This window comes from Cicer arietinum, chromosome 5 (genome assembly GCF_000331145.2).
Source record: "Cicer arietinum cultivar CDC Frontier isolate Library 1 chromosome 5, Cicar.CDCFrontier_v2.0, whole genome shotgun sequence".
In the NCBI taxonomy this organism is placed as follows: Eukaryota; Viridiplantae; Streptophyta; class Magnoliopsida; order Fabales; family Fabaceae; genus Cicer; species Cicer arietinum.
The window spans coordinates 18,370,287-18,385,719 of NC_021164.2; the positions used below are offsets into that span (position 1 = coordinate 18,370,287).

General features: G+C 30.9%; 2 protein-coding genes across 2 annotated transcripts; both read left to right on the forward strand.

Moving 5' to 3' along the window:
- The first annotated feature begins 4,925 nt into the window (after positions 1–4,925).
- On the forward strand, positions 4,926–5,687 carry LOC140920370 (uncharacterized). Its single transcript, XM_073368632.1, has 2 exons — positions 4,926–5,179; positions 5,318–5,687. The coding sequence occupies exons 1-2, from the start codon at positions 4,926–4,928 to the stop codon at positions 5,685–5,687; spliced, it is 624 nt and encodes a 207-aa protein (XP_073224733.1).
- A 5,810-nt stretch (positions 5,688–11,497) lies between these two features.
- On the forward strand, positions 11,498–15,361 carry LOC101491454 (protein trichome birefringence-like 38). Its single transcript, XM_004499786.4, has 5 exons — positions 11,498–11,887; positions 13,200–13,371; positions 13,769–13,944; positions 14,302–14,460; positions 14,904–15,361. The coding sequence occupies exons 1-5, from the start codon at positions 11,622–11,624 to the stop codon at positions 15,193–15,195; spliced, it is 1,065 nt and encodes a 354-aa protein (XP_004499843.1). The 5' UTR covers positions 11,498–11,621; the 3' UTR covers positions 15,196–15,361.
- Positions 15,362–15,433: the final 72 nt, after the last annotated feature.

The window sequence follows — 15,433 nt, forward strand, 5'->3', positions numbered from 1 at the left end:
CCTTCTCACCATGGATGCCCGCAAACGAGGACCACGCACCAAACATGCAGCAGTAGGTCCCTCACGAAAACGAACCAAGACTCCCAACATCACGGATCTATCCCGGCTTCTACACACACCGGAGGAAATTGATCGTTTTCGCACTTTCTACTCAGACAAGCGCCTTATTATCCCCAAATACGGTACTTTGGACTCTTTTTCTGATTTTAAATTTCCTGCGTTGCTTAAAGCACAACATGTTGAAGAGTTTATAGGCTACAATGGTCCAGTTTATCCAGATTTGGTTAGGGTTTTTTATTGTAATCTCATACAAGAGGGAAAACTGCTAGTCTCGCGCGTTAAGGGTAAAGTTATTCGTTTAAATACCAAAACCATTGGAGAAATTCTGAATATTCCTTTTAATGGTGAACAATTTTGTCCAAACAATTTATGTGAATGGGGTGATATTTCTAAATATGATGCGTATGTCTCTCTCTGTCGGTTTGATCGCCGCACCATGGAACAAAAGAGAGCTCAGGCAGGTTCCAAATATGCCCAGCAACGGTATGGTGTGGGAAATCTTACTGTTGATTATCGGCTTCTACACTATTTCCTTAGCTACATTTTGGTTCCGAAGGCTGGAAATTACTCCCAAATTTCGGAGTTTGAACTGCAAATTATGAATTTCATGTTTGAAGGTCGTCAACTTAATTGGGCATTTTTTGTGAAATCTATCATGCTTGGATCTCGCGAAGCAATTGGCTTACCCTATGCAAAGGAAGTTTCACGAATTTTGGAACACTTTGGTGTGGACTTCTCTGATGAAGTTATGTTTACACCCACCAAAGAAAATCTGCTGGATTTAGGTGTCTTGCCTAGCATGAGGATCATATGGAATGAAGAGCTTGAAGCATTTGTGCATAAAGGTGATCATGGTCCACCTTCTGAAGATGCACCGGCGGACACTGCTGGACCATCCAACACTGCTGCTCAAGGAGATGAAGATGGCGAGGAAACTGCATCTGATGATGATTATATCTCCAATCAAATGATCATGACTCGCCTTGATTCTTTCCAAACCTTCTTCCAAACTCAATTCGACAAGTTGACCACCTCTATCGACACTCGCTTCACCACCATTGAAACTACTATTGCTCGCAATCATGACGCACTATCTCAAGACATTAGTCAATTATCCGACAAACTTGATCATTTCCACATTCCGACAGAATTTGATTAAGTCTTTAAATTTTGTACTAAGTTAACTTTTTGTATTCTGTGTTATTGTAATATTTGCTTTATGAACTCCTTTGTCGTTTTAATTCTGGTGTATTTTGTATTGCTCGTTTCGGGACATGTTATGTATTAACTTCTATGATATTCTGACTTAATTTCCATTTATGCTACACTTGTTCCCTTATATGCTTTTTGTGTATGATTATCCTCGAAACGTATATGTCTCTTTTTCTTTTCTATTCTTCTTCTTTTTGATCATGTCAAAAGGGGGAGAAAATTTGGTGTTGTTGTTGCATTTCAAACCTTGTAGGCACTCAAAAACAATTTTTTTCAAATCATCACATACAACGGGGGAGTATGCACCTATTACGGGGGAGCAAAGATTTCAACAATACACTCTCTTCACATCAACATTTTGTCATAATCAAAAAGGGGGAGAATGTAAACTACATGTTTTTGATGACGACAAGACCACCAACTATGGACAATGCAGCAAGATCAAAAAGAAGATCAAACCATCGTGAATAAGCTTCAAAATCCAAATAATAAATGATTAAATGTAAAGGTATATGATACAAATCAATAGTTCAAATACATGAGAACAATTCATATTTACATATGCATTTAACATGTTTTCAAAAATCAAAAACAACATTAACAAATCATTTAAAATCATATTTTTGACAATTTGCATAAGTGTATTCGAATACACCATGTTGTATTCGAATACAACTTAAGTCAGAAGCAAAACTTTAAAAGGTGTATTCGACTACACGCATCTGTAGTCGACTACAAGCTAAGTCAGTGGCCAAGTGTATTCGACTACACCCATCTGTAGTCGAATACAAGCTAAGTCAGTGGCCAAGTGTATTCGACTACACCCATCTGTAGTCGAATACAAGCTAAGTCAGTGGCCAAGTGTATTCGACTACACCCATCTGTAGTCGAATACAAGCTAAGTCAGTGGCCAAGTGTATTCGACTACACCCATCTGTAGTCGACTACATGCTAAGTCAGTAGCCAAATGTATTCGACTACACTCATATGTAGTCGAATACAAGTTAAGTCAGAGGCTAAAATACATTGATCTGTATTCGACTACACTGATGTGTATTCGAATACAAGATGTAAAATTTGAATTTTTTGAACGTTACAAAGACGTGTATTCGAATACACATATACTGTATTCGAATACACCTGGAAACATTACAATTTTTCAGATCTGGAATGCCTCTAGAACATTGTAATTTTTCATCAAACCTCTTGGATCAATGGCCACGAATCTGAAAGGATGTTTTATGGAGTATAAATACCCCATAACTTCAGATCAAAAAATAACAATCCTTGAATTAATTCATTAAACAACTTTGAACAAAATTCTTATTTTTCTAAGTACTTGCATTAGATTTTCATATCATTCTAAAAGTTCTCAAGTACTTGAATTGCTATTGAGTTGTTTATCAATATACCACATCTTAGACTCATTCAAACCTTATTGTATCATTTGTACAAGTAAGATAGTGGTGTGCTATCTTAAAAGTATTGTTAGAAGTTTTGTAGCAAGAATCCCAGGGTGGGAGTTGTACATTTTCTGACAAGTATTGGATTAATCTCTTGTGGTGTGCAAGAGGACTGGACGTACCCTTGGTTATAAGGGGAACCAGGATAAATCTTACCGTGTTCATTTACTTACTGCAATTTTTATTAAGCCTTGTTCTTAAACTCAGAAAATCCAATTACCATATCACTAAAAACAAGAAAATTTACTAACACCTAATTCACCCCCCCTCTTAGGCGTACTTTTATACTTACAGATGCTAATTGGGTTCATTTGTATGATGCAAAAGTAGAAATCAAGAATTGGCGAACAATCAAGTTGCCTATAGTATTAAATGCAATTCCCATATTTGGGAATAGTTCATTCACAAATGATTGTACTAAAATCCCGCCACATAACTTTAACTATCTTGCTAATCAGGCAGTAAAAGATAATGAAGAAGATTACAAATTTCCCCTAGAATAGTTAAAATTGGTAGACCAAGAAGCCAAGGGCGGTATGCCCCATGAGTAACCAATAAAAGTGATTAATCTAGAGAAAGAAGAAAACAAGAAGGAAAGGAAAGTCAACACTATCTTAAAGAAAGAAGTATATCATGAACTTATCCAACTCCTAAACAAATACAAAGATATTTTTGCCTGGTCATATCAGGACATTCATGGATTGGATAATAGCTTTGTGGAGCATAAGTCGCCCTTAAAGCCTGATTTCTCTCCGGTTAAAAGTCAAGGAAGAAGTAAAAAAAAAAAAAAAACAATTTGATGTTGGGCTCCTCGTTGTGGCAAATCATCCTCAATGGATATCCATTTTCGTCCTAGTGCCGAAAAATGATAGTAAGGTGCGAATGTGTGTCGACTATAAGGACTTTAGCAAAGCTAGTCCTAAAGATGATTTCCCTTTGCCTCACATCGATGTTTTGGTCGACCATATAGCTAACCATTTGTTTTTCTCCTTTATGGATGGTTTCTCAAGATATAATCAAATCAAGATGGAAGCCCAAGACATGGAAAAAAATTACTTTCGTCACCCCTTGGGAAACATTGTGTTACAAGGTAATGCCTTTTAGTCTAAAGAATGTTGGGGCAACCAACCAAAGAAGTATGGTAACTCTATTCCATGGCATGATACATAAAGAGATAGAAGTTTATGTAGATGACATGATTGCTAAGTCACAAACAGAAGAAAAATATGTGATTGATCTAATGAAACTCTTTGAAAGACTCTGAAAGTTCAAGCTAAAACTTGCCTCCAAATGCACTTTAGGCGTACGATCGGACAAATTGTTGGAATTTATGGTTAGTCAGAAATTAATAGAGGTCGACCCCGATAAAGTTCGAGCAATTTTGGAAATGCCTCCCCCAAGTACAGAGAGAGAGATCCTTGATTTTCTTGGGAGACTAAATTATATATCAAGATTTATATCACAACTAACTGCCCCTTGTGAACCAATCTTTAAACTTTTTACAGAAAAATCAAACACTTGTGTGGAACGAAGAATGTCAAAAAGCATTTTAGAAAATCCAATAGTATTTTTCAAAAACCTCCAATTCTAGTTCCCCCAGTTCCAGGTCGACCCTTGATTATGTATCTTACATTCCTCGACGGGGCCATGGGATGCGTGTTGGGGCAACACGATGAAACAGGAAAAAACGAGCATGCCATTTACTGTCTAAGTAAAAAATTTACAGATGTTGAAACAAGATATACAATGTTAGAACGTACTTGTTGTGCCTTAGCCTGGGCGGCCCATCGCTTGAGGCAATACATGCTTTTCCATACGACTTACTTGATATCCAAAATGGATCCAATCAAGTACATTTTTAAAAAGCCTGTTCTCATAGGGCGAATTGCTCGCTGGCATGTGATATTATCAGAATATGATATTACCTATGTTACTCAGAAATCCATCAAAGGGAGTGCCTTAGCAGATTATCTAGCTAATCAACATGTGGATGATTATGAGTCAATGTAATGTGAATTCCTAGACGAAAGTATCATGGTTTTGTCTGAAGAATGCAATAGTGGAAAATGGACCTTGTTGTTCGATGGGACCTCAAACATAATGGGGCATGTGATTCGGGTTATTTTAATATCTCCCAAAAAACAGTTCATACCTATCACAATGCGCTTGTGTTTTGATTGTACCAATAATATGGCAGAATATGAAGCTTGTGCCATGGGAATTTTGGCGGCTTTGGAACCAAAAGTGAAAGTTGTGGAAGTATATGGAGATTTAACCCTAGTCATTAATCAACTTAACCAAGAATGGGAAACTCGAGATGAGAAGTTAATACCTTATTTTTCCTACATAAAAGAATTGTCTTTACAATTTGATAAAATCACTTTTCACCATGTCTCTCGAGAAAACAATCAATTGGCTGATGTTTTGGCTACTTTATCCTCGATGTTCCAAATAAGTTGAAACAATAAAATCCCATCAATTAAAATGGAGAGTCGAGATCATCCTGCCTGCTACCACTTAATGGAAGAAGAATCCGATGGGAAACCTTGATACCACGACATCAAACAATATCTTATAAATAGAGAATATCCTCTTGGAATATCAGAAAATGAGAAAAGGACCTTAAGATGGTTAACCGCGAATTTATTCTTGAACGGAAACATCTTGGTTAAAAGAAATCATGATATGGTACTCCTTAAACGTGTCGATATCAATAAGGCAAAAGAGATTATTCAAGATGTCCACGGAGGTTCTTATGGGACCCATATGAACAGACACGCAGTGTATAGAAAGATTCTTCGGACCGGATATTACTTGCTCACCCTAGAAAAATATTGTTTTGACTATGTGAAGAAATGTCATAAGTGTCAAATATACGCTGACAATATCCATGCCCCGCTAATTCCCCTGAACCCCTTACAACGCCTTGGTCGTTCTCAATATGAGGAATAGACGTCATCGAAATGATCGAATCGAAAGCATCAAACGAACATCGCTTCATCTTGGTGGCAATCGATTACTTTACAAAATGGGTAGAGGTCGCTTCGTACGCCAATGTAACAAAAAAAGTGGTAGTCAAATTCATAAAAATGGAGTATGAATTATGTGCCACCTTTAAAGTTCAACACCACAACTCGTCCTCGTAACGACAAAAAATGAATGGCGTAGTTGAAGCAGAAAATAAAAACATCAAAAAAAAATTATTTAGAAAATGGTTGTAACATACAAAAATTGACATGAGATGTTATCGTTTGCAATACACGAGTATCACACTTCGATATGCACTTCAACTGGGGCAACCCCTTTTTCCCTAGTTTGTGGATGGAAGTTGTGCTACCCATTGAAGTAGAAATTCTCTCGCTAAGAGTATTAACGAAAGTCAAACTTGGGGAGTCGAAATTGGTTCAAACCTGTTTCGATCAATTGAATTTAACTGTAAAAAAAGGTTGGCGTCCTTATGTCATGGGTAATTATATCAAAAAAGACTAAAAAGAGCGTACGAGAAAAAATACGTCATCTATAATTTCAGGAAGGAGACTTGGTGCTAAAAAATATCTTACCCATTCAAAAGGATTATTGTGGGAAATGGACCCCTAACTATGAGAGCCCATACGTCGTGAAGAAAGCTTTCTCAGGTGGAGCTTTGATCCTCATGAATATGGATGGAAAAGATTTAGTCCTCCCTGTAAACTCAGACGTCGTAAAAAAGTATCATACATAAATAATGAATACCGCTAGGTTGAAAACCTAAAAGAGACAACCTAGATAATAATAATAATAATAATAATAATAATAATAATAATAATAATAATAATAATAGTAATAATAATAATAATGAATACCGCTATGTTGAAAACCTGAAAGGGCGACCTAAGCAAAAATTAGGGTATAAAAAAAATATACGCTAGGTTGAAAACCTGAAAGGGCGACATAGGGAAAAACTAGGGTACAAAAATAATATTCGCTAGGTTGAAAACCTGAAAGGGAGACATATGCAAAAATTAGGGTACAAAAAAAATATAATAAATATCTGAAAGGGCAACATGGAAGAAGAAGAAAAACAACAACAAAAACAAAAATAAAGAATATACACTCAAAAGGACATGATCAACAATATGGATCAGACTATAGCACGAGAATAGAAGTTGTTTACAGTACAAGGCAGACAACAACATGAGATCCAGCTTAAGATCATAATATTAATTCTTCTTCAAAAATAAAGAGAAAGAAAGAAAAAGAAAAAGAAGTGGACAAAAGAGAGATCAAAGATATCAAGTTCATTCATTCGTTCATTCATTCATTCGTTCATTCATTCATTCATTTATTCATTCGTTCGTTCGTTCGTTCGTTCGTTCATTCGTTCATTCATTCGTTCGTTCGTTCGTTTGTTCGTTCATTCGTTCGTTCGTTCATCCATTCGTTCCATAATGACATTTCATAAATTTAAACCGAGAAAATGACTCGTATGTTGAAGTCGGGAAAATGACTCGCACTTTAAGCCGATAAAACGACCTGCATGTTAAAGCCGGGAAAACGACTCGTACCTGAAGCCAAGAAAACGACCCGCATGTTGAAGCCGGAAAAATGAGTCGCACCTGAAGTCGAGAAAATGACATGCATGTTAAAGCCGAGAAAATGACCCGCATGTTGAAGCCGGAAAAACAACTTGAACCCGAAGCCGAGAAAACGACCCGCATGTTGAAGCCGGGAAAATGACTCGCATGCTAAGCCGAGAAAACGACCCGCATCTGAAGCCAAAAAAACGACCCGTATGTTGAAGTCGGGAAAATGACTCGCACGCTAAGTCGAGAAAACGACTCGCACCTTGAAGCTGGGAAAACGAGTCGCACCCAAAACTGAGAAAACGACCCGCATGTTGAAGTCGGGAAAACGACTCGCACCCAAAGCCGAGAAAACGACTCGCATGTTGAAGTTGGGAAAATGACTCATACCGAAGCTGAGAAAACAACCCGCATCTTGAAGTCGGGAAAACAACTCTCACCCAAAGTTGGGAAAACGACTATTATCTTGAAGTTGCGTAAACGACTTACAAAAATCATATTCAGACAAAATTAGAGTGTCATCTTTACTTATCATTTACTTTGATTCTCAAGTAAATTTTAAGCAAAAAGGGGCAGCTATTGACACCTAATTTTGTCTACTCTTCTTTTTTATTTGCAAAAAAATATAATAATAAACATTAAGGATATTTTGGACTTTTTGTTAATAAGATTAAAAAAAATTAATTATTAGAATTCTGATTTAATTTATTGTTTCTTAAAAATGGTTTAAAAAAACCATACCTTAAGTAATTATAGTAGGTTTCTGAAAACGCTAAAAATTACCTTAATGATCGTTATTGAGAATTATTGTCTTCCAAAAAATTTAAACATAATTTAAACTATAAATAAGAGGAAAAGAAAACTGAAAAAAAGAGGCAGAAAACTGAAAAAAGGAGGAAATATGAGCTCATAAGAAACTTCTAGTGTGGTAAATATTTTTCTCCTTGTCCATTTTTGACATTATTGTTGTCATAGAAGTTTTTTTTTATGATGCATGTATGACATTAAAAAGTGATTTTTTTTTTTTATTTCACGATTAAGTTTTAGAATGTACTAATAAAAATCAAATCGGTTATTTTGTTTTTGAATGTATGATCTTCTTCATTTTCATTTGTCTGTACCCTCTCCTCTTTATTTTGTTTTCTTCTGCGGCCTGTCCCCACCACATATGCGCCGCCGACTCGCGAAATTAATAATAAAATTAGTCAGCACATAAATATTTTATATCCAAGATCTATGTGTTTTGATTTCCCCATTGCACTTGGGGAAACATAAGAGCAAGATCTTCCCCTTGTAAAATCAAATTTAATTTTTTTTTATTAATGTAAATAATTTATTTTCTTTTTTTTTATTATTCTTTGTGGATTAAAGTAAATAATTAAATAAATAAATAAATAAATAGTTTGTATACTGTTAATTATAGGGTAACCACGGACGTTGTAGGGATGTAACATTTTCCTTACTTGTAATCGACTCTCGAATTCAAATTTTTGATTCAAAATCATCATTTTAAGTTTTATCCAATTTTCCTTTATTAAAAATAAAATTTGTGGCAAATTCTTTTTCGTGGACAAATCAGACGTGACAACTGGCAACTTCGCAAGGAAAGTTGGAGAGTCAAACTCAACCTAATTAATTGTATATAATTATTTATATATTTATATTTATATTTATATTTATATTACCCCTCTTGTTTTTATTTGTTTTAATTATTTTATTATATATTTATTTTAATATAATTGTGGTGATTCTTTTATTAATTTGTGTGTGTGTGATTGATATATATATAAAAATTAATAATAAAGTCGATCACATAAATATTTTTTACCCAAGAACTACGTGTGTTTTGATTTTTTTTATTGCACCTGGTGATACGTAGGAGTAATGTCTTCTCCTTGTAAAACCAAATTAATAAAAAAAAAATTATTTTCTTATTAATTTAAATAATTTATTTTTCTTTGTATTCTTTTTAGGGGTAAAAATAAATAAATAAATAGTTTGTATACAATTAATTATAGGGTAATCGTTTTAACGGACGTTGTAGAGATGTAATACTTTTCCTACTCGTAATCGACTCCCGAATTGAAACATTTGGTTCAAAAATTATTATTTTAAGTTTTATCCAATTTTTCCTTTAATAAAAATAAAATTGGCGGCGACTCATTTTTTTGCAGATAAACTGAACGCGACAGCTGACGACTCCACTAGGGATGTTGGATACTCAAGTTCAACCTAATTAATTGTATATAATTATTTATTTATTCTTATTTATATTACCTCATCTTGTTTTTATTTGTTTTAATTATTTAATTATATATTTATTGTGAATAAAATTATGGTGATTCTTTTTTATTTATTTATGATTTATATATATTTATGATAATCTGCGTATTAATTATATGTATTTATGGTAATTTATTTTAATTGTGGAGGTATACATGTATTTATAATAATTTGTTCTAATTATGGTTTTATTTATTTATTTGTGGTAATTTATGATAATTTTTTCTAATTGTGGTCATTCTTTTATTTATATTTATTAATGACAATTTATCTATTAATTATATGTATTTGTGCAAATTTATTCTAATTGTGATGATTCTTTTATTTTTATTTTTTTCACGTAATTTATATGTATTTATGGTAATTTAAGTATTAATTCTATTCATTTATGATAATTTATTCTAATTGTGGAGGTATACTTGTATTTATGGCTTTTGTGTTATTTCTATTTATTAATTACATGTATTTGTGCAAATTTATTCTAATTGTGATGATTATATGTGTTTATTTTTTTCTGGTAATTTACATGTATTTATGGTAATTTATATATTAATTCTACATGTTTAATTATAGGGTAGCTGTTTTAACGGACATGGATTTAATATTTTTCCTATTTTTAATCAATTCTCGAATTCAAATTTTTGGTTCAATATCTCATTTTAGATTTTATCTAAGTTTTTCTTTATTAAAAATAAAATTGGTAGCAACTCTTTTTTCAAAGACAAAGGAGACGTGACAATTACTTTTAAAGTCACACTTATAGATGGTTGTGATGTGCGGACATTGTAAAACTTTTTGTATTGAAAAAACATAATAATTAAACTATAAAATTTTAACATTTAAAAAAGAAAAAAAAATAAGAACTAATTTTTTATTATTAAATTTGCGAACCAAAATTTGATTTGTTAGCTCTTTATCTTATAAACATTAGAGTTTATTCGTCAATATATTTTTATAAATTTACAACTTCAAATTTTTATATATAATACTATATTATATATTTTTATTTATTTATTAAAATTTTAAAAATTTAATAACCCGCACATTTTCATTCAAACTCCATCACTGACAACATTCACATATTTATTTTGTTTGTTAGCCATTGAAATGGTAAAAAAACACACATAAAATTATCTCATTCGAACTAAAAATATAATACTTAACTTACCAATATCGGCCATTATAAATAAAAGAATGAGAACAAACATTACACAATGAAGCAAAAATGACTTTTGTTTTTTGAGTGAGGTGTTAACCATGTGTTGCATGTGAAAGAATTAAAATTATGAAAGATACTATAGATCCACATCACTAATTAATTTTGTGGAACAAAAGATAGCCATACCAATCCCTCTTCAAGTCTATAAAAACAATCCTTTTTTCTAATAAGATACTTTGTATATTTTTTGGGTACAAAACTAAATTGGTAAAGCACCAATTGATCAATACCTGATAACAATATTAAAATATAAAAATTTGTTCAATGTATTTTTCTAATGTGGTCAATGTCACAATCAAAATCATTAATTGTTTATTTTTTATTATTTTTTTTGGTCTATTGTATATAATAAAAATTGTTACGTTATCATTTTTTATTACTAATTATTCATTTTATTATTTTAAAATAAAATAAAAAGAGCTATAATTGATTTTAAAAAAGAGCGATTAAGTTTATTATGAGTAATGATAGTGTTTAGTATTTTACATTTTTTTTGACCAAGTGAATTTTCTTTTTTTAAGAATTGACTGGAACTTAAGATTTAAACCTGATTTGACCAACAATGTTTGATATGCCAGAAAACTAACAGTTTCCATATAGATTAATTGCATTGATTATATATACATATTTTCCTTTTTTGAAACTAACACCTTTTACCATTAATATTTTGTGTAATAAAGATATAAATTCAAAATAGACCAAAAAGATTCAAATTCAAAATTTATTTGATACCAATTATGACCAGATACCACACAATATATACCTGTAAACACACACACATAATCACACACAAATCTTTAGGATTAAAAAAGAGAGAGTAAGATGGGTGTTGAAATGAAGTTACATGGTTGGATTTCAATGGTCATTTCTATGGCCATAATTTGTCTCTCTCCATGCTTTTGTTTAGAAACTAATGTAGGAAGTTGCAATTTATATGAAGGTAGTTGGTTGCTTGATCAATCTTACCCACTTTATGATTCTTCAACATGCCCTCATATTCGTATGGAATTTAATTGCTTGAAATATGGTCGTGTTGATAAGGAATATCTCAAATATAGATGGCAACCAAGCAATTGCAACTTACCAAGGTACAATTTTAATAAAGTTATGTTTAATTTAATTTATATTCATTAATTGTCGGAATAGAATATTTTTACTTTACAATTGAAAATATTTAACTTTAATTATAATTAATTTTAAAATTATAAATATAATAGTTGTAATTTATCGACCATGAGGTGTTTTATATTGATAGTGTATATATATGAGTTAATCTATCTTTTATTTTATCTTGATTTTCAATGTGTGTATGTTATTGATTTGATTGTCTAATTGATGCATATCAATAGATTGCGTATATGTTAACAACTTAACTTGTGGTTATAGTCTTATTACAGAATGAGTGCCGTGTTTGATAGGACTTTGGTTATACTGAGAGATATAAATATATGTTTAATATTTTTCACTCATATATGTTTTAAAGATAAGTTATGCCATGACCTGTCATGCCTAATTAAATTTAGATTTTATATATTAAAAATTTAAAATTAATAGTTTTTAATTGAAGTTTTTTTTTGGAAACTTAAAAAGTTATTTTGTGTTTGTTTTATTAATTAATTTATTTGTTTGTTTACCTTCTAACTACTCAAAGTGTTTTTTTTTCTAATTAAATTTTAGTTTGTTTTAAGAAAATAGTGGAAGTCAAACCAAACCAAACCATTTTATTATATAGTTGAAACCCAATAGCCCAAAGCTCAAAAGTCAAAACTAAAACCAAACCACTTTTTCCCTTAACACACCAACTTATTTTTTTTTTATAGAGTACAAAGGTTTTTTTTATATATATATATAAACAATGTTAATCTAAAATGCATTAAAATTGAAATTATAAATTTAATTTTTATATATTATTACTGTAAAAAAATTTACACTGTGAATATATCCAACCAAAATGTCAACTAAAGTGTGTGACTTTATAATTAGTTAAAATTATATTATTTTAGTACAACCTAAATACATCAATCAATTAATCCAGAATCTTGGTTCAATAATATCCTCATTTTACTCCATCACCTAAAAATATTAATATTTGTTTGAAAATTTCTATGATAAAAACAATAAAAAAGACAATGTCTTTTGAAAAAGTGAACATATGATTATGGGATCTAATCATGTCTAGGACATGCCACCATTAGTTGCCACATTGCCATTCTAATATATATATATTAAGACATGGTCTTGTGTATTTTTCAATATCTTTAGGTAAATTTATAATTATTGAGCAATACTGATGTCATTATTTAATAATCTCAAATCCTCTTAAGGTTATTATATAATAATGTTTTCAAAACAATTTAATAACAATACTTATTATGTAATAAAAAATAATGATCTTTGCAGATTTGATGGAAAAAGTTTCTTGACAAAGTACAGAGGAAAAAAGATAATGTTTATAGGAGATTCAGTGAGTCTCAATCAATGGCAATCATTTATGTGTTTGCTTCATTCTTCAGTTCCTGAAGCTAGAATAATAGAAAAGGGTGGTGAACCCATCACCAATGTTACATTCCTGGTCAGTGACCTATCTCATCACAAATCCTCTTTCAAATTTGTTGCAAAAATATAAATCCTCTTTTAATTTTTTTTTTTACAAGAAATATATTTTTATGTTTGCAAGTATATTAATTTTGTCCTTTAATCCTTGTAAATATACAGTTTTTTTGCTTTTGCTTTTGGTTATTGTTATTTTGTTTTAGTCCTACAAAATTCATTTAAATTAAAACTTATCTGTATAATATTTGATTTTCATCTTGTTGAATAAAAATTATAAAGATCAGTTTAAATATGGAAAAATTAAAGACAAAAAAAGTATCTTTAAACAATTTGACCAAAATAATATATATTTAAACAAAAAAATTAAAAAAAAATTATTTTTATTAAATTAATTTCAAGCAAATTTTTTTTTGCAGGACTATGATGTTTCAGTTATTGTCTTCCATACTACACATTTGGTTGACATTGAAGTGGAAAAAATTGGTCGTGTATTGAAACTTGATTCCCTTAAGCATGGAGAATTATGGAAAACCATGGATGTTTTGGTTTTCAACACTTGGCTTTGGTGGTACCGCACAGGACCCAAGCAACCGTAAGTTAATTTAGTCTCTGAAATTATAAGTATATAAAATAAACAATTATAAAATAATCATTAAAATTAAAAAATTAAAAATTATATAAGTTTTTTTTGAAATCAGACAATTTAAATTTTAAGATTGTCTTGGTGAGATTTATGTGATTGAAAATCTATAATCAGATTAGTTTTTAAAATCAGTTAATTCAATCTTTAAAATGTATTGATAAGATGTATGTGATTGAAAATTTTTAAGTTTAGAGATTATTTTAAATTTTCATTAATTAGATTTAGTAAATTGTTTAACTATACCATTTTTTTTTAATGAAAACAATAGCTAACAAATAATGAGTCTGTTTTGATTTTCTATTGCAGATGGGATTATATTCAAATTGGTAACAAAATAGTGAAAGACATGGATCGTATGGAAGCTTTTGATCTTGCTTTGATAACTTGGGCTAATTGGGTTAATACAGAGGTTGATACAACCAAAACCAAAGTTTTTCTCCAAGGAATTTCTCCTCAACACTACCAGTAAGTTTAACAAATCTCACTTTTTTTTTTTTTAACATTAAGATTATACTATTCTTCAAATTTAATCATAGAAATGCAACAACTTCAAAAAATTTCAAAGATGAGATTTTTGCAGCCTTACCCAACCAATGAACCAAAAACTTTAGACCTCAATAAAAGAAAATTTACTTAGCGTTACCAACTAATTTTTACTTTTTACTTTTTGAAAAAGACTTTTCGTATTCACAAATAAATTTAATCTAAATTTTTTTTTTCCTGTCAACTAACTTAAAGTCCGTCGACTTATGTAGTCAAATACATATCTGAATTGGTGTTTTGTGAGACAGAGGAGATACATGGTTTAAAAATCAAATTCAAAGTTTCAAAAACAAATTTTGCATGAAACATTGTTTATTGTTGTTAATGCTTTTCTAATTATTTTGATTTGTGCATATAAAAAACAGTGGAGCACAATGGCATGAACCAGCAGTGACAAATTGTGCAAATGAGAAAACACCAATAGGTGGATCATCATCGTCCCAAGGATTACCAAAAGCACAATATGTATTAGAAAGTGCGTTCCAAAAAGTAACAAAACCTGCTCACCTTTTCAACATTACAGCTCTCTCAGCATTAAGAAAAGATGGACATCCTAGTTCTCATAATGGCTTCCATGGCATGGATTGTACACATTGGTGTGTAGCTGGTGTCCCAGATACTTGGAATTCAATTCTTTATGCATCAATCATGAATTAGGATTCATAGATATAGTTTTCTTTCAGTCAATAAAGGATATAGTGATCAGATATACACAAATTAGTTTTGACAAAAGTTACATCTCCATAGTTAGAGATTCTTTACATGTTTTTGTAATAACTCAAAGTCTCATTAATTGAAAGAAAATAATTACTTTTGTTGCCCCCAACTTTTTTTTGAACAAGCAAAAAATGAATAAATTAAAGAAACAAGAGGTGCTTAAAACAAAAACAAAAAC

Bases quoted from the DNA above. Each gene is read 5' to 3' on its own strand.
- LOC140920370 (XM_073368632.1), top strand. From the start codon at position 4,926: ATGGCAGAATATGAAGCTTGTGCCATGGGAATTTTGGCGGCTTTGGAA. The intron at 5,180-5,317 runs GTTCCAAATAAG...TCTTATAAATAG, and splicing joins TTGGCTACTTTATCCTCGAT to AGAATATCCTCTTGGAATAT.
- LOC101491454 (XM_004499786.4), top strand. From the start codon at position 11,622: ATGGGTGTTGAAATGAAGTTACATGGTTGGATTTCAATGGTCATTTCT. The intron at 13,372-13,768 runs GTCAGTGACCTA...TTTTTTTTGCAG, and splicing joins TCACCAATGTTACATTCCTG to GACTATGATGTTTCAGTTAT. The intron at 13,945-14,301 runs GTAAGTTAATTT...TTTCTATTGCAG, and splicing joins CGCACAGGACCCAAGCAACC to ATGGGATTATATTCAAATTG.